A 25415-nucleotide genomic window follows, 5' to 3' on the forward strand; every position below is an offset into this window, starting at 1 on the left:
ACATCTATGCGTCTAGGCTTGATTTACACCATTTCTGCAGGGCCAGCATTCAGCTTTGCTTCATGCAGAATATGTTTTTGAAGTGTACAGTATAGCTAGCCTTCTGGATGCATGAGATGTTCCATCAGTACCAGTGGGGATGAGGCACAAAGGTTGTGTTAATGTGTACAGCTGCTGCTGCTGCCTTTGTACAGCTGCTCCTCTGTTGATTTTCCACATAGCAATCCAGGAATAAACTGATGCAAGGAAAACAAGAGACAATGATCAGCAGGTGTTGGTACATTATACTCCCTCCCCCCCACCTCTGGTGCCCCCAAGGCCAAGATGTACAGAAATGAGATGGTGCTGAGATTGCCACCATGTGCCTTGCTCCTAACTTAGTCTTCCCTGCGGGGATATATGCACTTTCAAAACAAAACCAGTGTACTGAATGGGATATGACCAGGACTGCCAGGCTAAAAATGATGCTCTACAACATAAAGACTTAGGAAGTATACAGCACTCACTGCTGTTTGAGCGGTCCAAACACATCTCATCATGTTACATATACAGATTACAGTTCCGTGTCTCAGATCAAGTTTGTGGGGAACTGATTCTGCCTATTTGCTACAGAAACTGGCTGTGCACAGAACTAATTGTCTAGCCCTTGTGGTGTCGTAACCTCCACATAGTTACACACATATCCTCAGGACTGTTGTGCTGCATGTGTGTAGTTATATGTGCATATATGGAGATAAGTGCTCTTAGGATGATGAGGGCCGGAACAGACAACATGGAAAGGAGTAACCTGGTGATTCATTGTCAGAGTGCAATTGCAGAGTAATGGAGCACAGGAATAGAACTCAAGTGACCAAGGAGGCAAAGGATAGGGCCAGCCCTGTCATTAGGCAGGATGAGGTGGCCACCTCTGGCAGTGCGTACTGGCAGAGCAGCCCCCCAGATGTTCTACCTGACACCCCACAAATCATTCCTCTGGAGGACAGAGCTGTGTGTACTGTGTGGCCTGATCTATGCCCCCTAACTAGCCTGCTGTCCTTATGGATATGGAGGATGCTGTCCCATCATTAATGTTGAATCCAGTTGATTTCTGTCTATTGCTGCCTCAGGCAGCAGTATGTCTTGGATCAGCCCTGAGCCCACTCCCCTAACCCTTCCCAGCAGCTTTTGATCACTCACTACCATGCACAGTGAGAGTCAGTGTGGTATAGTGGTTAAAGTATTGGACTAGGGCTTGGGAGGCCAGGATTGAAATCCACACTTGACCATGAAGTTCAGTGGGTGGCTACAGCCACCAACTCTCACTCTAATCTACCTCACAGGGTTGTTGTGAGGATAGAATGGGGAGGGGGAGAAGAACCATGTATATCACCTTGAGCTCCCTGGAGGAAAGGTGAGATATAAATGCAATAATTAATACATCACTGTATAACAGGGAGGGGGAACCTGTGACCCTTCAGATGTTGTTAGGCTTCAACTCCCATCAGCCCCAGCCAGTGTAGCCAATGGTCAAGGATGATGGTAGGGGTACTCTCCAGCAACATCTGGAGAGCTATAGGCCCCCATGCCTTCACGTATCACAGGAATAGCAAACCATTGGCCCTTCAGATGTTGCTGAACTACAACTCCCATCAACCCCAGCAAACATGGCCAATGGCCAGGGATGATGGGAGTTGCTGTTCAGCAACATCTGGAGGACCAAAAGTTCCCCACACCTGATATATCTGAATGCAGCCTCTGTTTTCAGCACTAGCAGAGAAACTAGAATTCGAAAACAGATGTCTGTATGAAAATCTCACTGAAAAGTAGTTAGTTGCTCGCAGTGCCAAGGATGAGGAAAGGGCAAAGCAGCAACAGGCATGCAATATACTTGTGTTTTCCACCAGTCTTTGACACAGAATGAGGCGTTGGGGAGGAGAGAGGGAGGGAAAAGGAAAAAACTGCCTTTTTGCATTCTCTCTATGGATCCTGCAAATACCATCTGGTTTCTCATCTTTTGATTTGCTATTCTATAATTTGGCCACAGGATGGCAGCATAACTCCATGCTACAGCTTCCAGGTTGCAATGGAATGTTGTGAAGATCTTTGCTTTTTATATAATACAAGGGGCTTTGCCCCTGCATGCTTTGCATGCCAATCCCCCCCACATACACACACACCCAGTGACTCCCAAATACACACTCAGGGACTCCCAAGCATAGACAAACACACACCAATGGACTTCCGAACACACAGACACACACACACAGGGACTCTCAGACACACACCAGGGGACACACACACACACACACACACAGGGACTCTCAAAAATACAAGCCCACCAAGGGACTCCCAAACAAGCAAATACACATACACACGCACAGGGACTCCCAACCCATCAGGGACTCCCAAACACACACACACAGACTCCCAACTCTTCCCCCCACCGGGACTCTGAAACACACACACCAACTCTCAAACAGGTTGCCCTCTCCCTCCCATATGGGTTGCCAAGCTTCCTCTTCTCTTCCCCCATCCCCAAAAAGGGCTTGCAAAGCTTCCTCCCCTTTTACCCTCCTGCGAGGAGAAGAGAGGCAACCAGCTGAGGCCAGCAACACAGGAAAAGTGGAGAGTGGCCAGGGCAGCCCATCAGCAACTGTCCTACTCTCCCGCCCCTTCCCTTCTCCTTGCCTTCTGCCCGAGGCTGTCAGTGAGGTGTGTGTTATTTATTGTATTTTTTATGCTTTGTATTTCTATGTTCACCGCCCAGAGAGCTATTGCTAGTCGGGCAGTATATAAATTTAATAAATAAAATAAATAAATAAATAAATAAACAGCAGAGCAGAACAGTTGATGAAAAACCCTTTAAGGATCCCTCAAATGTAGAATCTTATAGACCAATAGCATTATTAAATAATGATTATAAGATATTTACATCCCTGCTGGCAAATAGACTAAAGATTATGATCACAAATTTAATTCATGAAGATCAAACAGGATTTATACCCAGAAGACAAATTGCAGACCTGATACATCGAATACTAAATTTAATCCGTTACAGTAAATCTAATAGTATCCCTATGGTTTTTTTTTATCTCTAGATATATATAAAACATTTGATTGTGTACACTGGCCCTTTTTAATTGAGGTAACAAAAAGAATGAATTTTGGAAAATGATTTTTAACAATTTTAAACCAAATTTACTCACCTTCTACAGCAGTGATTAGGATAAATGGCAGAGATTCTCCACAATTTACAATCCATAAAGGAACGAAACAAGGATGCCCTCTCTCTCCTCTCCTGTTCTTGATGGTGATGGAACCTTTGGCACAACATCTGAGACAAAACCAAAATATTAAAGGGATACACACCTTCTTAGTATGTATGCTGATGACATGGCATTGACAATGACCAATCCTTCAGAAGCAGTGCTCCCACTGAAGACAGAATTAGAGCAATTTGTGGGTGTTTCTGGCCTATTTATTTATTTATTGTATTTATATACCGCCCCATAGCCGAACCTCTCTGGGCGGTTTACAGTACCTAAAAACATTAAAAACAAATATTCAAATTTAAAACACATCTTTTAAAAACAATTTAAAACACAATTTAAACATTTAAAACAATTTAAAAACACATGCTAAAATGCCTACAAGTTAATCTAACAAAATCAGAAGCAATGTGCTTCCACTTACCTCCAGAGATGCAACGCCAATTCTCAGCTGCTCTGGGCATTCGTTTGTGCCCAAAGCAGCTACGATACCTGGGAGTTCAAACGCATAGAAACCTTAATAAACTATTTATGGTTAATTACAGACCAATTTGGTATGCATTAAAAGCTGATATGAATAAGTGGGCTAAATTTCACTATCAGCAAGGATCTCCGCAATAAAAATGACATTGTTACCTAAGTTAACCTTTTTATTTCATGCACTCCCTGTTCACATCTCGGAAAAACAATTAAAGATTTGGCAAAAAGAAGTTGAACAATTTATTTTTAATAAAAAATTACCCAGAATTTAAAAAAAACATTATTATACCGACAATTAAAAAAGGGGTGGGGTGGGGAATTCCACACTTAAAACACTATTTTGATGCCAACCAATTATATCATCTTATTTTTATAATATTGGATAATAAAATAAAAAGATGGGTTCAACTAGAAAATATTTTAGTGAAAGGTATTCCATTAGGCGTAATACTCTTCAGAAAACCCTCAAAAACTTTGTTACAACAATTAAAAGAATATCCATTCACTAATACTTTACTACAAAGCTGGCAAAGTTGAGGAAAATACCTTTTATCTAAGACATCATCTATGACACCACTCTTTTTTCACCCAGAATTTTATAAAGCAATAGATACTTACCTTGGCAGCAGTGGAGAGAGAAGGGGTTTTATCATCTTCGTGATTTTTATGTTAATGGTTCCCCAATAACACAGCAGGCCTTTACAACAGCACTGGAGGGACAAAAACTTCAATGGTTACACTGGAGACAGTTAGCAGTCTTTATATACCATCCCAACATTAAAGAAGCAGGAAGGGCAAGTTTATCCCCCTTTGAAAATATTATATTGGCAGCAAGAGACAGGGATAAGGGTATTGTGTCAAAAAATTATCAACTTTTATTAGATAAAGAAGGAGAGAACTTATCTGGATTAAAGAGAGTATGAGAAGGTGATTGGCGAGTAGAAGTCGAGGAGGAAGAATGGAAAATTTTTTGGAATAAACCTCTGGTGAAAACCTCTTCCAACCAAATAAGAGAAACCATGTGAAAAATAGCTCACAGATGGTATTTAACACCAACACATCTATCTCAAATTAATCGGATACACTCCCCCAGATGTTGGAGAGGATGTATGATGGCTGGAACTTACCACCACATGTGGTGGGAGTATGCTTCAGTACAAACATTTTGGACTTTAATCTTTCATGAAATTGAAATAATCATCTCCAAACAAATAGACAGAACACCACAATTGGCAGCGCTGAATCTATCTGAAGGAGAAACAAAGGTATAATCTACAAAACTCTACTAGGTAATTTACTGATGGCAGCCAGAATTACTATAGCTACACATTGGAAAACATTACAAGGAGCTACAGTGGATTGTTGGTATAGGAAAACATGGTATCTTGCTTTCATGGAAAAATTAACAATCAAATTGACAGTATCCCAGGGTATCACCAAGAAAGACAATTTCTATGAAATTGGTATCCATTTATAGTCTATGTAAATCAAAAAGAACATGGTAGAGAGCCTCCACTACATTACGCTCGAATCTGGAATGCCTAACATTGTATGTGAGTTAATTTTGTCTTTTTTGTTTAAGTATTTATAAGTTGATAGACAATGATTGGTGCTTTAAAAACTCATATTGATATATGTATGTGTCCTACATTTGCTTTTTAACTTTATCTTAAGAATTTTCTGATCTCTATTATATCTGGGCTTTAAATTCAATATTCTGCAACAAATGGGAGGGGGGAGTTTCAGGTTTGTTCTGGTTATATAATTTTTCTTTTTATGTCAAACAGTACTCATGTTTGGAGGCTGTAATTAATGTGTAATTCTGTATCAAAAAGTTAATAATAATAATAAAAAACAATAAAAAAGAACAGTTGATGAAGAGCTACCCAGGGCTGTCCTGACTGTTCTTCTGTGACTTGCCCAGGGTGCCTTGCTCTCCCACTTTGCTTGCTTGCTTGCTGGTCTCACTCACACACACATCCACTGTGCCTCCCCCCCTCCATGAAATGCTGTCATCACATGGTGTAACGGCATGACTGTTTACAAACATATTATAGGCACAGATAGATAGGCAGCAGCTACCATGTCTCAGCAAGGTGCCTGAACTAATAGGAGCTCCCCAACTATTTTAGCAGAAAGTTCCCGACTCCTCTAAAAGTGTAACCAGTCTGGCTAGTAAACAGAAAGCCACACATTCCTCCTAGTCCATCCACCCTTTGCTACCAAGTTCCTATTCTGTTGTTATTAATTTGCCAGACAGAGTGCTGGGGTGCTTTTGGAGGGGATGTACATATCCCTGGTAAATCTTTTTATATGTTCTAACCATCCCTATTTACCAAGAGCAGTCCATATTTTCTAGTACCCATTCTTGTTAAATCACTTTCCTTGTTTTGCCCTAAGTTTGCCTCTGGGTATGCCTTTTTGGGGCTATCTCAAGTTGTCACCAGCATAGCACAGGGCACACCCTCCACTTGCTTTTGCTCCAGATGGAGGAAGGAGTGGTCTGCAGGTACGGGGGGTGGATGTCACCCCATTGTCATGGTCAGACCACTTCCTAGTGAAGTTTAGACTTATGGCTCTAAACCTTCCCAACAGGGGTGGTGGACAGATTAAGATGGTCCACCCCCGCAGACTAATGAAATCCATTGGATTCCTGAATGCCTTGGGGGAATTCCCAGTAGATAGAGCAGGTGACCCTGTTGAAGCCCTTGTCACACTGTGAAACAGTGAGGCGTGTCAGGCTTTTGACATGGTTGCCCCCGAGCACCCCTCTCTGGCATTGTGGAGCCTGGTTTGTACTTTGGTACACCAGTGAGTTAAGGGCAATGAAACAGGCTGGACGACAGCTAGAGTGCAAGTGGTGAAAGACGTGCTGTGAGACTGATCGGGCACGATTAAACCATCATAACCATAACTTCTGTGCCTCCATCGGATCCTCAAGTAGCCGTCCAGTGGAGCTTTTCTGTATTGTCAGGGGTCTGTTGACATCAACTCTAGGAAATGGAGTTTTAGACCATTCGGAGGCCCACTGTATATTCTTTGCAAGGCACTTTGAGGGCAAAGTTGCTCGCCTCCATAGCAGTCTAGATGCCCCATCCACACCTACTGTAGTCCCCAATGAGGCGTCCAGTGCAACGTCTGCTGCAACTTCTTGGAAACAGTTTCAGCTGATGTGACCTAATGACATAGACAAGGTGCTTGAGATGATGCGGCCAGCAATGTGTCCTCTCGACCCTTGCCCTTCTTGTCTTCTTAAAGCTTGCTGAGGGGGTTGACCAAGTGGATCCAGGGTGTGATCATCATTGTGGGAGGGAGTGGTTCCAGCTGCCCTGAAAGAGGCAGTGATCTGACCGCTCCTGAAAAAGCTCACTCTGGACCCATTTGTCTGCGACAATTACCAACTGGTACAAATACCCCCTTCTCAAGGAAGGTGATTGAGAGGGTTGTGGCGCAGCAATTGCAAGTACTCTTAGATGAAACAGATTATCTTGATCCGTTCCGGTCTGGGTTCAGGCCTGGTTATGGGACTGAGATGGCCTTGGTCGCCCTGATGGATGACCTTTATTGGGAGAAGGACAGGGGGAGTGCAACTGTGTTACTCTTACTTGATCTCTCAGTGGCTTTTGATACCATTGACCATGGTATCCTTCTGGGCCAACTTGGTGAGATGGGTATTGGAGGCACTGTTTTAGAGTGGTTCTGATCCTATCTCCAATGTTGTTTTCAGAGAATAGCATTGGGTGACTGTCTTTTGGCAGGCTAGAAGTTGTGCTGTGGGGTACCACAGGGTACCATCTTGTCCCCCATACTGTTTAACATCTATATGAAGCCCTTGGGAGCAGTCATCAGGAGATTTGGGGTGAGGACTTCTCTGTTTCTCCGTAACATCTGGATCGGGAGAAGCCATGCAAACCCTGGACTGCTGCCTGGACTTGGGGGTGGGCTGGATGAGGCCCAATAAACTGAGTTTGAATCCTAGCAAGACGGAGGCGCTGTGGGTTGGTGGTTCCTGAGTTTGGATAATTGGTCAGTTGCCTGCTTTGGATGGGGTTGTACTCCCTCTGAAAGAGCAGGTCTGTAGTCTGGGGTGCTCCTGGATCCATCTTTGTTGCTAGAGGTTCAGTTGACCTCAGTGGCTAGAAGTGCCTTTTACCAGCTTCAGCTAGTAAGACAGCTACAGCCATTTCTGGACCAGGATAGCCTGACTACTGTTGTCAACGCACTGGTAACCTCTAGGCTCAATTACTGTAATGCGCTCTATGTTGGGCTGCCCTTGACATTGGTCCGGAAGCTGCAGCTGGTGCAAAATGCAGCGGCAAGACTGCTTACTGGGGCAGGGTATCGCCAACATGTCACCCCACTGCTGAAAGAATTGCACTGGCTGCCATTTGCTACCAGGCCAAGTTCAAGGTTCTAGTTTTGGTGTACAAAGCCCTATACAGCTTGGGACCTGAAAAACCATCTCATCCCTTATATACCCAGTCGATCATTGTGTTCTGCACTCTGCACTCTACCACCTTATCAGGATGTCCATTCCGCACAACATAGGAAATGGACCTTTAGTGTGGCAGCACCTACCCTGTGGAATTTCTTCCCTTAAATATTAGGCAGGCACCATCTCTGTTATCTTTTCGGCACCTATTGAAGACATTCCTCTTTCAGCAAGTCTTTTAACTTGAGACCTTATCCCAGTCTGCATCTGTGTTGGAATTGCATTTTAATATGTTTTTAAACCTTTTTTAAAAAAACAATATGTTTTTAACCTTTTCTTTTAAAATGTCTTGAAAGTTTTTTAAAAAATGTTTTTAAAAATGTTTTGTTTTAATGTATTTTAATGTCTGTTTTTATGATGTTTTAGTGCTTTTGTTTGCCACCCTGGGCTCCTGCTGGGAGGAAGGGCGGGATATAAATCAAATAATAGACAGACAGACAGACAGACAGACAGATAAAATATTAAAGTGAATTGCAAGTATTTTCATCCTTCAACCTCCTTCCCAGGACCACTCTAGAAGTTAAGTGACTGAGGGCCTAGTAGCATTCCGTTTCTAACATTCAGGTTATTATGAGTGTAGCACCACAACCACCCAGCACAAGAGGAAAGTAGGAGCAGGCTAGCCTCTACCACCAGAGAGGAGTGAGATATTCAATTCAGTTTGCATTTATAGGTGAACCTACCAAATTCATACTTCCTGAAACACTACATGAACCAAAGCACAGCCATCCTTCAAAATTGACACTTCTGTGAATTTTGTAATGCAGTCCTCTAGCTCAGTCATATGTACAAAAATGCGTATAACTAGGATAAAGTGTGCATAAAGATGCATATTGTGATGCAAAATAACATACAAAAATTACATTATTTTAGGGAAAACTGCTTTGCAGAAAGTTGTGTATTAGGCAAAATTGCATACAAAAACAGTGTACAATAGGAGAAATTTGCACAAAAATGCTGACAAATTTTCATAAGGACATTTTTTTAAAAAAAAATGTTGTGGAAATAGGGGGAACTGAACTTTGGACTGGAAAAATGAGGAAAGAGAAACAAAAAATGACAGACTCACCCATCCCTATCTATCACTGAGCAATGGCCCACCAGCCAGAATGCCCCCACTCTGGCCTGCCTTCTTGTGCCGTGCCAAAATCAGCAACTGAAGTGGTGAGATTTCCCCTTGCTGCACAGAAGTTAACATATTTCACCTGCCAATTGCCCCAGCTCAAAGAGTTGTTAAAGGCACATCTCAAAGTGCCCCATCCAAAAGTTGGGAGCCTTCTTCTGCCTCATGAATATAAAACTCAGCAAGTTATTAAAATAGTTCCTTAAGGTAGTATCCAATGCAAGTGCTGCTCAGAGTAGACATACAGAGGTTAATAGACCTGACTAACTTGGGTTCATTCATTTCAGTAGGTTTACTCTGAGAATACTTCATTGAATACCACCCATAGAGTTGTTGCAAATCAATGAAAAAAATGTGTAAAAATAAACACATAAACTGGGATCAAAAGACTGCATACAGCTCCAGCTCCAGCGGAGGCCTTCTTGACTCGGCCCATATTTAGATCCTACCCCAAGCAAAAGACAATGGCTGCAGGAATGCAACAAAGAGATGCATCACAGCTCCGTGCATTAGGGAGCATCACAGCCGTACTAAGTGGAGTTTGTTCACTTTGGCAAGCTCCCTCCAGGGCGCTCAGATCCAAACAGATTCCAAAAATGAAGAAGTCTCTGTGATAGTAGGAAGGAGAGATCTTGGGCGTTTCCATGATGTTCCATCACTCTCCTCCCAAGGGCTCTGGGTAATTTGTACCAACAGGCTGACCACTGCAGGACAAGCCAATCAGGGTCATCAGAAAGATGGGCGGGGAGAATCCCATGTGGGTCTCTCACTTTTGTGGCTGTGGAAAACAAACCAAAGGGAAGGGCGGAAATTTGATGAAGAAAGAACAAATCCAAAGTGGCAGACCAAGCTGATGTTCTCATAGCACATGATCTCATTGTTTAACAGATGCTAATCAGGATCATTTTGGGGTCAGGTTTTTTTTTTTAATGTTTTCAAGGTCTCATAGCAATTCAAGATTCATTCCATGGCTGGGATTCTTTCCTAATGTCAGCAAAAATAAATGTTTTCGGGGTACAGATGTGGGAATTCCCTGGTTTTTCTCAATGAGAACATTTTATTTCTTACATTGTCGTCCTTGTCCTTACTATCCTAAGACATATGTGGGCCACCCACAAGTCACATGCAGCCCGCGGGGGCATTCCGTGCAACCCACACAGATGCCCATGTAAGGCTGCATCGGTACTATACATTTTAAACACTCTTAAACTGCTTCAACAGTCATGGCTTCCCCAAAAAGAATCCTGGGAACTGTAGTTTTGTAAAGGGTACTGTGAGTTGTTAGAAGACTCCTGTTCCCCTCACAGACCTACAATTTCCAGAGTGGTTTAACAGTCCATCCCGTTTCCCAGGTAACTCTGGGAATTGTAACTTTGTGAGGGAACAGAGGTTTCCTAACAAGCTCTCGGCACCCTTAACAAACTACATTTCCTAGGATTCTTTGGGGGAAGCTATGACTATTGAAGTGGTATCATTGCACTTTTAAACGTATAGTGTGGATGCGGCTTAAGTGTATGTTTCTGTGTGGATGAGTGTGTGAGAGAAAGACCATATATGTGTGGATGTGTTGTCAGCCCAGGCCCTACCCCACCACAGGTCCCACGCAACAACGACACCCACTGCCACGCAGCTCCCAGCCATTAACCCCCTACCACATGTGGCTCTTACTGACAAAAAAGATTGCCCACCCACTGGACAGCAACTTGAAAGTTGAAAGTTTGGATGAAAACCTGGAGCAGATCCACTGCCCCACCGACACAGGAGCCACTAGTCTCTACTGTGCCCACCCTTTTTTGAATGAGTTGAGGACAATTTTCAAACTCTCCACATGCCCGTTGTAACTTTGTACCAGCCCTGGAAAGTGGGTTGGGCTGAGAGATAGAGACTCGCCCAAGGTTGCTTAGTGAGCTTCATGGCTGAGTAGGGATTTGAACTGAGAGCTCCTCAATCCAAATCCAATGCTGTAACCACTACACCACACTGCTTTGTGGTAAAAGAAGCTTGATGGGCCCAGTGTGACCTCCAGGCCTCACATTCAACAGCAGGGTTGGAAAGAAAACATTCTCATTGCAAAGTCCAAGAGCAGGAATAGGGGACTTCAGTCCTAGGAGCCAAATGTAGCCCTCCAGACATCTCTATCTGGCCCTTGGGACTCTCCACACTTCTCACTGGTCTTCCTGTGCTCCCTTCTCAAATGCTTTTGCTTGGCTTATATCCTTGAACTGTGAAAATGCCTCTTTCTTGCCTGAATGGAGAGACATGTGCGCAGACACCTCTCGCTCTAAGTGTGGCTCGAATGCAGCATCCTGCAAAAAGTCAGTGTTACATCTGTTGCTCTGCCCACATTGGCCTCTGGCCCTTTCCACCACTGGTGTGCGGCTCCTGGAAAGTTGCCCTAAAAGGGCTATGCTCCAGCGACGCTTTGAGAGGGTCTATCTGTTGACCACTCATCCTGTTTTGTTTGCAAGGAGATTAGACAAGGTTGGCTACTCAATGGGCATTCATTCTAATTTGTTCGCGGGGAGATTATGTTGCATCAAAGCAAGCAGGCCCAGCACTGGCAGGTGGCCAGGTCAGGCACTGGCCGAGGGCCCCTCCTTAGGCTGGGAGGGTGGAGCTCCTGCTCCACAATCAGCATTATCATTGGGTAATGGGATGAATCATGCCCACTGACCTGGTGCTGCTGCAGAACCCAGAGTGGGAGCTCCCCCTCCTAGGCAACCCCCCCACTACTTCCCACGCCAGCACACTGTGCACACACACCTGCCATCATCCTAGACGGCGGTGGGGGCATCCCTAAGGGGTTGATGTCCTCACCTCCATCGTGGGTGATGGCAGGCATGCACACACAGTGCAAAAGTTTGCTGAGGCAACAGCGGGGAGGTGGGGTGTGCGGGCCTATTTAAGCCAACACCATCTGCATCACGGGTGGGTGGGAAGCATGATGACCTGGGCCTGGGGCAGTCTGGTGCCCAAGGGCCCAGTCCTGCCTGGTGTGGCCCTGAAAGTGAGTGTTCTCCCATACATTCCAGTGCATTTTCCTATCACTTTCCTTATTGCAAAAAGTCTGATCTTTTGGAAGTGGGTTTCTTGTGCAAGATCTCTCAGTCAACTGTAACTATGCAACCGGAATCCTACCCAGAAATAGCAGTAATCTGAAAGCGCCACAGGTGTCCGTTTACTAGGCAGGGGCATTATTAGAGGGTGGCCTGGAGGGATGCAAGTCACAAGTCTTTTTGCCCTGGGCCCCAGATCTCTTGTCCCTGGTGAGACCCCTACCCAAGACCCACTATTTAAAACTACTCAGAGGCCTAATTTGCATTTATACACTTGACATGAGGTATAGAATGCCCCAATTTTTGCCTGATATTGATAACCTGATATTATGGTGAATGAGAGGCCTTTTAATGAGCCAGACCTATGGTCCATCTAGCTTAGTACAGTCTGCACTGGCTGGCAGCAGCTGTCAAGCATATCCGACAGGAGTCTCTCCCAGCCCTACCCAGAGATGCCAGGGATTGAACCTGGGCCCTTCTTCTGCATGCAAGGAGGGTGCTCTACCACTGAGCTGGCAGATCTCATGCAAAACTGCTGATTAAGGAGAGTTCCAGGCAAATTGGCAGAAGGAGAATCTACCTCTTGAGACAGAACACCCTCACCGGCCATTGACCCATAGCACCAATAGGGGCTACAACTGATCTACCAGCTAAGGTGGGTTTAGTTACAGGCAAGCGACTGATCGGATAATGCACAGACCTGTGGCCTTCCAAGTGTGGTTGGACTCCAACTCCCATCAGTCCCAATGGCCAGAGATGGTGGGAGCTATAGTAGCAGCATCTGGAAGATCAGAGGTGGCCCACTCCGTAATAATGCAAGTGAGGCCACATGCAGACCATACATTTAAAGCACATTTCTCTGCACCCAAAGAACTCTGGGAACTGTAGTTTACATCTCATAGAACTACAATTCCTAGTACCCTTAACAAACTACAGTTCCCAGGATTTTTTTTTTAGGGGGGAAGGATGTCCTTTAAATGTGGTTTAAATGCATGGTGTGTACTTGGCCTAAGGTGCTTACGTATGAGAATTTTGCTGTTGCCTTTGGTGGATGAAAACTCCACACTCTCAAAGGGCAGCAGCCAGTGCAGACAAGCGCATTAGGGCAAACGGGGCACTGCCCCAGCAACCTCACTCTGCTCTCAGCCAATCCACACCTGCCTGCCTTCTTACTTGCATCTGGTCCAGGTGGTGGCACTGGCTGTCAGCTTCCTCCTTCATTTCAGTGTTGTCTTTGTAGAACTCGAGAGAGAGGAGGATGCAGGCAAAAGCAGAATTAGTTAGCGCTGCTTTTCAGTGGCTCTGGCTTCACCTGCTGGTGGCCCTCCTGCCTTCAGTCTCACCTGTTCCAATGGGCACCAGCCACCACCCCCAGCAGCAGCAGAACAGCCCACAAAGAGGTGGGCCATAGAAAACCAGCTTACCCCACCTAGAAAGGATTGGCATGGTGCATGCGCTAGGGATGGAAGGATCTGTCAATTTCGGTTCTTCCAGTTTCTTAGCTTTCCAATCTTAAATTTGGTTCTCCACATTTCTGCAACAATTTGAGAATTTTTTTATAAAAAATGTTTTTAATGAAAATTCTCCAGCACTTTAGCAAGAATTTATCTTTCTAAACATAGTTTTGTATGCAGTTTTGACTGATGTCTATATTTTTGCAAGCAGTTTATCCTAATACAATGCATTTTTCAATGTTAATATATTCATTTTTATGCACACTTTCCCCTAATATATGCATTTTTGCAAGCATTGCTTAGTTGGAGGACTTCAACACACAATTGTGAATTTTGAAGGATCGCTGTGTTTCGGTTCTCATGTTGTTTCAGAAAGTGCGAATTTGATAAATTTGCCTTTAAAGGCGAACTGAACCACATTTCTCCACCATCCCAAGCATGCACACACTCTAGCAGTGTGCCACATTAGGTCAGATAGCAACAGTTCTGGGAGGGAGGGGGACATTGGGAGTGATGAATGAGTATTTCTCTAACCAAAATCCCACTGGAAACTCCCTGGAGTTTGTGAACAAGATGTTCCATCCCTTTGCCAAGAGATATCTCCTGCACCTTCCTGGGAGACCTTTGGAAGAGTCGAACCAAATGTTGTGCCCTTGAACCAAGGAGCCTGGGAGGAAGGAGCAGGCAAAATCACCCTTCTGAGCTCCAAGGTTTCCTCAGAATTTCTTCTCTTATGTTCTTCCATGGAAAAGGCACACAATTCCTTGGGGGGGGGGGAGGACATGAATGGTGAAGCTTCAAGGAGAATGTGAACCATCAAAAGGCCATTCTTGAGTTCCCAAAGTCCAGAAATACAAGTGTGTTTGCTCCAAGCAAATACTGCAGCGCAAGTCTGGGCATCTGACTGCCTGAACTGGGTGTGCCGTGCTTGAATGCAAGCACCGAAGTCTGGGCCAAAGGCAGCTGGGCCCTGAATCACGCGTCCCAGTGTCTGCATAGCCCATTCTCAAGCCAGCATGCATGATGGAAGTCAAGAACAATGCTTGGGCAGGTCAAGAACAATCAGAATTAGAGGAAGGGAGAAACAGAAGAAACCATGGATTACGGCAGAAACGAGGTCAGGCTTGAATGGTCATCCTATTTAGCCTTTCTTTAGCAACTTACACAATTCAAGGTGTGCTTCACAACAGTCTTGTATAGTAGATCAGTATTATTATTCCCCTATTGCAGACGAGAAGACCAAGGCTGAGAAGAAAAGGCTTTGTGAATTAATGGCAGTAGCAGGATTCGACATGGGGCTTCCCACTTCATAGCTCCATATTTTAGCTACCTTCAACTTAAAGCAGCCACATGGATTCTCCAGCCTCTGTAACCCCATTATCCCTGTTCTTGCATGTGTGCATTGCTAAATTAACAACAGCAGTGGGAGAGGAAATCAATGGCTTGTGCACAAGAGGTGTCAAAGGAACATAGCCACTGTGGGATGCCAATTTACTGTTGTTGCAAATAGTGTGTGTGTGTGTGTGTGTGTGTGTGTTTGTGTGTGTGTGTGTGTGAGAGTGAGAGAGAGAGAGAGAGAGAGAGAGAGAGAGAGAGATTATTCGGATTTTTACAGCCAGAATGAAGTGGTGAGCTAATACATATGCAGTAGCATAGCAGCAAATTCAGAAGTGCAGGGTCCCTTCATGATAGTCACAGCCGCCACCCCCCTTTTTGCTGTGGGGTTGAGAATGGGATCCTTATTAATGCCTTCTCCCACAACAATAGACATTCCTAAGAGCCAATAAGCATGAAAGGGGAGAGTATTAGCTACTGAAAAGAGTCTTCTCTGTAGCTGACTCACCTCCTTTCGCTCTGATTGGTTCCAATCAGCAAGAAAGGACAAAGTGTTGGAAGTGGGGCAAGAGCAACTCCTGTTTTGTCCTTTTGTTTGTGCTCCAGACGGGAGATAGAGCTAGGGTCCTCCAGGTGGATAGGCTTGTTTACTTTTACCTGTGATGCTCTGGCTGACTTCCTTCTGTCGCTAGACTGTTACATCTTCAGGGAAGCTTACCTGCCCCTCCTCCTTCCACCCTTTCCACTTCTTTGTCCTCTGACTTTCTGGGAGAGAGGAGACATCCCTTTGTCTCTGCTCTCTCCAAGCCCCTACACCTGGGTGTTATGCCTCCAACTTAGTTAGTTAGAACTAGGTATGCTTTTCTATCTACTATGTATTTCTATAAATAAAGTAGCTTTTCTTATTTTACTAAGTCTCAAGTCTCAGTGATGCTGATGCAGGGTAAAAGCCTGCTTTCTTAGGCAAAAGCACGCACACGCTGGCACACTCGCATTTCAACATCTGCTGTTACTCTGCTGCTGTGGTGTTGCTTTAAACGAAATTAAGCACACACATTACACACAGCACAACACAAAGAAGCATGTTAGAAGACTCTTCTCAGTGGCTAACACACTCCCCTTTTGTGCTGATTGGCTTGGGAGATGCTGGAGACATTAGGGACCCTGGTGGGCCCTGCTCCCAAAAAAGGGGACTAAGATCCCCCGAGACCCTGGACCACTACACCACTGTATGTATGATAGTATATAGGGGGAACCTCAGGCCCAGAAACCAAATGTGGCCCTCTGGGCCTCTCTATCTGGCCCTCAGAATTCTCCCCAGGCCACACACCCTACCCAGCCACACCCCTTGTCCCCAGGGCACATCCCTCAGCAGCCCTGCTTAGCACTGTTTTGCCTGACTAGAATGTGTCCTTGAACTCTGAAGATACTTCTTGATTGCCAGGATGAAGGACAGAGAGGGATGTTTGAGCAAATCAATGTTTACTGATCCACCCAGTTTGGCTTCTGGCCTCCCAGCGATGTGTGCCACACACCTGGAACATTGACTAGAATGGATTGTGGCCCTCAAGCTGAAAAAAAGCTTCCCCAGCCCTTGAGCAATACTATTTGCCACTCTAACTGAGAATAACCATGCATTGGAGTAACGGGGTTCTAGTCCTTTCTCAAAGTGAAATTTTATAGATCTCTACTCAGAAATAAGTCCCATTGAATTTACAGGAGATTACAACAGGGAAATCTGTTAGTCTTTAAAGTGACACAAGGCTCTCAGTAATGTCATTTCATTTTCAGTTTACATACCTACAGCCTTTCTACATTGGTGTACTGAAGGCATTTTATAACCCAAAGGGATTATGAAATAATAGATGACAAAAATCACATCCTATAGTAATTCAGTCCAGCGAAAATGTCAAAATGGAAAAAAAAAATTAAAAAACAAACAGCAGTACTAAAATGCTTTGGGTCATGCAAATGGCAGGCAAGATTTTCAGAAAGACAGCTTGTGGGCGAACACATCTTCCTAATGCCCATGACACTTTCATGAACATTAAGGTTCCAACACAGCTCACATCTTGCTGTTTCATCTGCTGGGGAAACCCATAGGATAGATATCTATTCCTGGTGCATTTTTAACCAAAAAGACAGAGACCCTTCTTGTCTTTTAGAACAGTACAAGACTGCCTTCATTAACTTGGTGCCCTCCAGAAGTTTTGGACTAGAACTCTCATCAGCCCCAGCCAGTGTTCTAGTCCAAAACACTGGAGGGCACCAGGTTGGTGAAGGTTGATTCAAGATAAATGATTAATACAGCAGGCACAGTAAAGCTTTCAGGAATGCATAAGAGTGGAAGAGGCTGACCTAGGTGGTAAACCTTGGCATGAGAATTGGGCAGGGGTGTAGTCAACCAAGGTCTCGGGGTGTGTGTGACTTAGACCCTTTATTTTTTTGGGAGCAGGGCCCCAGCAGGATCCCTATGTCTCCAGCATCCTGTGAGCCAATCAGTATGAAAGGGGAGTGTGTTAGCCACTGAGAAGAGTCTTCTAACATGCTTCTTTGTCCTTTTCTGCTGATTGGAGCCAATCAGAGTGAAAGGAGGTGGGTCAGCCACAAAGAAAGCCCTTCTGAGTAGCTAACACTCTCCCCTTTCATGCTGATTGGCTCCTACAGATGTATATTGTTGTGGGAGAAGGCATTAACAAGATTCTCATTCTCAACCCAGCAGCATAAAAATAAAAGATGGAGAGGGGGCATGGCTGTGATTAATATGAAGGGACTCTGCACTTCTGTATTTGCCACTAAACTACTGGAACTGGGGTGATACAAGCCTGCCCCCTCTCCTATTTTTATTTGTAAAATGTTGGAGGGGTTGCAGCTGAAAAGATTCCCTCTACTGCAGGGGTTCCCAATGTGGCATCCATGGATACAATGGTGTCGTCAAGATCTCCCCCTGGTACCCACAAAGCCTCTCAGCCTGCGCATGCGTGCGCGCGCTCACACACACACACACATTGCCCCTTGCTTGAAGTAATGTTATTTTTTTTCTCCCTTGGAAAGTATGTAGAGCTGAAAGAGGAAGTTGAAGGAATGGCACTCTATCCTACTTCCACTTTCAACTCTATGTCCTTTACAAGGCTCAAATTCATTCTACTAGAGCCCATTTTTACCCATATCCTTTAGAAAAGCCATATTTGTGTGCATGTGTTTTCTCTTTCTGTATCTCAGGGGTGGGATGGTGGTGGCTGATCTTGGGGAGGGAAAACTCTCTATGAGGGGAGAGAGACTCTGTTGCCATCAGGGGAGGCTGCTTCCACCTGCCTTGCCCCACCCTCCAGCCTTCAAAAGGGAGCTGCCTCAAGAGAAGGACTATGAGGGGAGAGAGACTCAGCTGCCATCAGGGGAGGCTGCTTCCACCTGCCTTGCCCCACCCTCCAGCCTTCAAAAGGGAGCTGCCTCAAGAGAAGGACTATGAGGGGAGAGAGACTCGGCTGCCATCAGGGGAGGCTGCTTCCACCTGCCTTGCCCCACCCTCCAGCCTTCAAAAGGGAGCTGCCTCAAGAGAAGGACTATGAGGGGAGAGAGACTCAGCTGCCATCAGGGGAGGCTGCTTCCACCTGCCTTGCCCCACCCTCCAGTCTTCAAAAGGGAGCTGCCTCAAGAGAAGGACTATGAGGGGAGAGAGACTCGGCTGCCATCAGGGGAGGCTGCTTCCACCTGCCTTGCCCCACCCTCCAGCCTTCAAAAGGGAGCTGCCTCAAGAGAAGGACTATGAGGGGAGAGAGACTCGGCTGCCATCAGGGGAGGCTGCTTCCACCTGCCTTGCCCCACCCTCCAGCCTTCAAAAGGGAGCTGCCTCAAGAGAAGGACTATGAGGGGAGAGAGACTCAGCTGCCATCAGGGGAGGCTGCTTCCACCTGCCTTGCCCCACCCTCCAGTCTTCAAAAGGGAGCTGCCTCAAGAGAAGGACTATGAGGGGAGAGAGACTCGGCTGCCATCAGGGGAGGCTGCTTCCACCTGCCTTGCCCCACCCTCCAGCCTTCAAAAGGGAGCTGCCTCAAGAGAAGGACTATGAGGGGAGAGAGACTCGGCTGCCATCAGGGGAGGCTGCTTCCACCTGCCTTGCCCCACCCTCCAGCCTTCAAAAGGGAGCTGCCTCAAGAGAAGGACTATGAGGGGAGAGAGACTCAGCTGCCATCAGGGGAGGCTGCTTCCACCTGCCTTGCCCCACCCTCCAGCCTTCAAAAGGGAGCTTCTTTAGGAGGACTTTCTGATCTTTGGGTTGGGCTGTGTGGGTTGGGGGATAGCTTCTACTTTGTTGTTTAGTTTTATTGCTTTGTTTTTGATGTTTATATACTTTTATGTCTGATGTTTATATGCCTTTATTTTGTACGTTTCTCAGAGTGGCTGGGTTTCCAGCCAGATGAGCGACTAATAAATTGAATAAAATAAATAAAAAGTGATCAGAGAGGATAGCATCGAAGGCACTTGCTCAAAAATCCAAAGATGCTCATGGGCCTAAAAATGTTGACAACCCTGCTGAATCCCTACCCCATCACATCTCCATTGGTGGTGGGATGCAGCATGGGGGCTCACCTAATGGTCTCAACAATGGGGAGAAAGCAGATGGGTCTTGGGTGATTAATTCTATTGATTTCTTGACTCTTCCTGCCAGATGCATGAAGGTGGCATAGCAGAGATTACTGCTGATCTCCTCAGCAGTGAAGATGAAGACAGCCCTCCAGAGGAAGTGGTTTATTCCATCAGGACACCAGTCAATGGGAAGGTCGTGTTGAAGTCATCACCCACCAACTTGATCCAACGGTTCACCCAGGCCCAGATCAATAGCCAGCTTGTTCAGTTCATCCATCAAGGTTTGTAGCAGAAAGAGGGGGAAGCAAGGTGGCTGGGTGAAGAAAAGAGAGGGGTACATGGGAGTTGCCTGACATCTAGTCAAACCACTGGTCCATCTTACCTCAATATTTTCTACACTGACTGATGGTAGCTCTCCAGGATCAGAGAAAGGAGTCTTTCCCAGCCCTACCTGGAGATGCCAGGGACTGAACTGGAGACTTTACAAAGCACGCACACACACACATAAACCTATGTGCTTTAGCTCTCTTATCAGTGAGTTATTGTCCATTCGCTAAAAATAAAGCAGTGTTCCAGTCCTCACGGTTCTGAATAAAGGTCTGATTTAAACAGAAACATTGTACTGAGTCAGACCACTGGTCCATGTAGCTCATTACTGTCTATGTTGACTGGTATACATTGCAACCTTTTGGTCAGGTTAGTGAGAGATGTCCCCTCTCTGCCCCTGATGTCCTAGGCTTCATTCCCTGTTGTCATCTATTCCACAGGGCCCCTAGATGGAGGTTTTTCCTTTGATTTATCCGATGGAGAGAACATGTCTCCCGGGCACTTCTTTGTTGTGAAAGCCCAGAAGAGACTGGTCATCACTCTGGAAAACAAGCAAGATCTGACTGTGTGCCCAGGTAAGGTATCTGCGAAGGACTCACATGGGATTATCGTCAGGGCAAACCTTGAGTCTGAGCGAGGAATGGGAGAATCTGCCCATTTCAGTTTTCTCATTTTTCTACTTTTCAGATCACTTCCCCACATTTCCACATCAGTTTGCCTTTTTTTTAAGTCCTCATGAAAAGTCATCAGCATTTCAGTGTGAATTTCTAATACGCACGTTTGCGTGCAATTTCCCCAATGTATACATGTTTGCAAAGCGCTTTTCCCTAATATAATGCATTTTTTGTATTTTATTTTCATGAATACAGTAGGGCCCTAATATGGCGGGTTACGTTCCGGACCCCCACTGTAAAGCGAAAAACACTGTAAAGCCGAACTCATTGAACAGAATGGTGTGCGATGCCCAAAAACCGCCGTAAAAGTGGAACAAGAGCCATATGAGTGGGGCTTTAGTCTAATTGCGTCTAATTGAGACCGCTGTATTAGTGAATCGCTGTAAAGCAAAACGACGTAAAGCAGGGCCCTACTGTATATGCATTTTATGCACGTTTTATCCTTTTGTTACACATTACATGGGTGGAGGACTGCACTACAACACTCGGGAAAGTGCAAATTTCAAAGGATGGTTGTGTTTTGGTTTGTGTATCTTTTCAGAAAGTGTGAATTAGGTAGGTTTGCCTTTAAACACAAACTAAGTAGAACTTATCCCCCTTTCCTAGTCTGAGGCAGTCAAGAATATGTGGCATTAGCCTGATTTAGAGAAAAAGTTCTCACAGTCCTTGGGGTGCTGGGAGAATTGCAGTCATCAGATGAGGAAGGATGAATGTCAGACCTCCTTGTGGTTGTCTGAATGGTACCACTGAACATGACTGAATAAATAAAATAAAATAATCCACACACACAGAAATAAAAAAAAATCCACACACACAGAAAACTAGCAAGCCAGGATGAAGGCTAGACTAGACTCTTTCCCCTGAAATCCAGCTTTCTGTGTGCACTGGATTTGTGTGCCTGTGAAAGAACATTCTGATTTGTGATTCCCCCATCTCAAGTCTGAAGTGGTACAGCCAGACACAGCTTTGCCTCCTAAGTTAGAATTGGGCTGAAGATTAAGATGAATTTGAGGATGGGTACCAAGATTCAATGGCACTTCAGAAATTAGCATATTCCGAGTCAGCCAATGTGGTGTAGTGGTTAGTGTTGGACTAGGACCTGAAATCCCCACTCGGCCATGAAGCTCACTGGGTGACCTTGGAGTAGTTACTGTCTCTTGGCCTCACCTACCTCACAGGGTTATTGGGAGGATGAAATGAGGAAGGGGAGAACCATTTACACCTTGAGCTCCTTGAAGGAAAAGATTTTTTATTGTTGTTGTTGTTATTATTAGTTATTATATTGGAAATAGCAACCTGATTCTTTTAGGGTCAATTTAGATGAGACATGATTGCATCTCCCTTCACATTTTTTAAAACAGACGCTATGGGATAAGGGTTGGAAACCATACATTTTCCCTACAGGGGCAAATAGCGGGTTCAAAGAAGGATAATTTTCTTTAGGGAAGCAACCTGAGGGAAGATTTACATTCCCCCTTCCATCTGAATTCAAACCCTGCTCAGATGCCATGATGGCTTTTTGCAAACATTTAAACAAACAGATATCCAAAACACATCTCCGTATTTCCTAGAGCATACATCTAAAAATGTCACATGTGCATGTGGCAAACACATGTTTCATGTTGCTGCACTCACTGGCACACTGGAACCAGTGGTTCTCTGTTGAGGAGGAGGAACATAAGGAGTTTCCTTACACCAGATTGGACTATTTGTCTAGCCCCTTATTTTCTCTGAGTGACAGTGGCTCTCCAGGATCTCACCTGCTAGTGCTGATCCTTTTAACTCTGTGTTCTTCAACCTTGGGTCCTTAGATATTGTTGGACTACAACTCCTGTAATCCCCAGCAAGCTTACCCAGTGGTCACAGATGATGGATGTTGTAGTCCAACAACATCTAAGGATTCAAGGCTGAAGAACACAGTTTTAATTGGAGAGACTTAGGGATTCACCCTGGGACCTTCTGCGTGCAAAGCATGTGGTCTTCCACTGAGCTATGGTCTGTTCCTTTTGTCATGCATCACCGCTAAACCATTACAGGGAACGTGCTCAGGTGAAGTCAATGCATGTAAAACCCACAAGATGAGCATGAAAGTGTGGCATATCACAATTCCTCATAACTTAGAAGGGAGGAGCATGTCCTTATTTCTTTAGGAATGAAACTATGGGCAAAACATCTACTGCACCATCTCCTAATGATCACTTCCTCCTAACCACTTCTTTTAAAGGCTCTTCTCAGCCAATCAGAAGCCAGAACTTGAAAGCAGTGACCAATCATGAGGCAGAAGCCCGGTTGCTATCTTACATCATAGAACAGCCTCCAAGATTTGGCAGACTGGTGAACAGCCAGAAGGCTGATGATGGAGAGATGCTGAGGAACTTCACCCAAGCTGAGGTAAAAGTATTTGCCTCTTCTTATTTGATGTCCCTCATAGTTATATGATCTTGATTTTGATTGGCAGTTGCTGTGGCCTTCCCATGAAATTCCCTTCAACAAAGGAAAGAAGGAAAGAGAGAGAGAAGAGAACTTAATTCCTCTTCATTGCTGAGCAAATCAGGTTTTGGAACAAACAGCTGAGCACACACAGAAAAATGGCTTTGTTGTCATAATGCAGTGACACAGAACAGGAGTGAGTTGTGTGCACACAAAGCAGTCACATAGAGAGCTGAATGTTTGCATTCTTGTGTCTGCTCAATTTGAAAAGTCAGACTGAGTACATCCCATTGGAAAGCTCTACTATCCCAGTAACAGCCTTTGACAAGCATGTACCACTTTTCATCCGGTTCAAAAAGCCTCCATTTGGTCAGAAGCCTCCAGATGCTTGTAGCAGCTATTGATTCTGATAGGCAGTACAGTTTCCCAAAAAGCCCTCCTCCCAGTGCTTGGAATGAATTAGTGTGGTTCAATGAAGTTCACTGAATTAGTTCAAAAATCTCTGAACTACAGCTGAAAGTAGTTCCCATAATTGCCAGGTGAACTGAACATGAATTAAGTTTGTTTTGAGATAGAACTTTGAATGCTTTCTAGTTCAGGTTCATTCTCTTACATGTTTTTTTTACCCTTTAGACTCTTTGGGCCTTTAAACTTCAAGATCATAATTGTTGGGGAAAATATATTAAATAATTCACATTCCACTGTGTGTGCACTAAGTTTCGATGTTTTCTTAAGTGTATTTTATACACAGCAGCTCATAACTTCCGAATGCTGAAAAAAATAGCCAAGGATCATTTCTAGGAACTTGAACTGCAAACTGAACGTGAACAAAACTAGTTCATTTTGTAAAGGAATCAACATGAACTGGAATTAGTTCCTTTTGGAACGTTTTAAACTTAAACTAGTTCCCTTTTTAAAAGAGCTTTCCAAGTCCTCCCTCTGCTCCCTTCACCTGAATCAGGCTCTTCAGTAATTCCTATGGAGAAACTGTCTCTGGTAAATCACTGCCCCTGGTATGCTTTTGAGAAACGTTTTTGGAGGGTTGCTTTTCAGAAAGGTTCTTAGTGTGCTAAGTTGGCCAGTGTTTAGACTTCAGCACCCTTCCCCTCTAGAAGCTAATGCTAGACATTATCTCTTTTCCCCACACGCAAACACTGTCAAAACAATTGCAGAACTGCTTGAGGTATTAAGCAAGAGGATCTGGTGTCATAGCCACTAGCCAGTAGAGATCCATAACAACCAACTTTTCATCAGTTCAAACTGAGCCACACTGAAAGCTTGCAGAACTAGGCAGGGCCAGTTCCAAAGGGCAGCCAGGTGGGGCACTGGTCAAAGGCCCCTGGGGCTACAGGGGCCCCTGAGGGGCCCCTCTGCTCCTCTTCTGCGATTCACGACAGGATCAGCTTTGGAGCTCTGCCATTCCCTTGCTTAAGCTACCTTGTTCTGCGGTTGCGCACGCAGCGCTGCCCCTAACAAAGATGGCAGGTGAGGTTTCCCTAAGGGGCTGAAGCCTCTGCCGCCATCTTCACTGATGGCACACATGCATGCTGTGCACGTGCATCCCTGCCGTGAGCCAAGATGGTGGCAGAGGCTTCAGCCCCTTAGGGAAACCTCAGCTGCCATCTTTGTTAGGGGCAGTGCTGCGTGCGCAACTGCAGAACAGCTGGGAAAGGTAGGTTAAGCAAGGGAATGGCGGGGCGTGTGATCTGCGGCAGCGATCCTGCCACGAATCATGGAAGGGGAGCACCGGGGCCTGGGGCAGGCTTGTGCCCAAGGGCCCTGGTACATCTGGGACCGGCCCTGGAACTAGGTTTCCCCCAATGCCCAAGAACTCACCCTGGGCAAAAAATAAATATACATATATATGCATGGAGAGAGGGAAGCTGTTACTATTAAACCTCCTTTGCCAATCTTAAAATACTATGTCTGGTTTTGCCCTAAAAAGCACAAGATTGTGGCATTTGTGCCACTTTTTTAATGAGGAACTAATGCAAAACAGGCTGTGATCCTTTACACACACACTGTGAGGGACTGCTATCAAGCTCATGTCTTTCTTGTGGTTTTCCCACAAGCAGCTGTTTGGCCACTGTGAGAACAGAATTCTGGGCTAGATAGGCCTTTGGTTTGATCTAGTGAGGCTCCTCTGCATTCTTACGTTCTATGGCAGGGATGAGGAACCTGAGGCCTGGGCCCTTACTTAGCCCTTAGG

At 45.2% G+C, this 25415-nt stretch overlaps 1 protein-coding gene across 1 annotated transcript in view; it reads left to right on the forward strand.

Annotated features, from left to right (window-relative positions):
• The window catches only part of CSPG4 (chondroitin sulfate proteoglycan 4), a 159381-nt gene that overhangs the window by 125918 nt on the left and 8048 nt on the right, over positions 1–25415 (forward strand). The window contains exons 6-8 of the mRNA XM_061595220.1: positions 19858–20056; positions 20543–20677; positions 23001–23167. Coding sequence (XP_061451204.1) covers positions 19858–20056; positions 20543–20677; positions 23001–23167 — 501 coding nt within the window. The remainder of the gene's footprint in view (positions 1–19857; positions 20057–20542; positions 20678–23000; positions 23168–25415) is intronic.

Source organism: Rhineura floridana, chromosome 14, assembly GCF_030035675.1.
Source record: "Rhineura floridana isolate rRhiFlo1 chromosome 14, rRhiFlo1.hap2, whole genome shotgun sequence".
Lineage (NCBI taxonomy): Eukaryota > Metazoa > Chordata > Lepidosauria > Squamata > Rhineuridae > Rhineura > Rhineura floridana.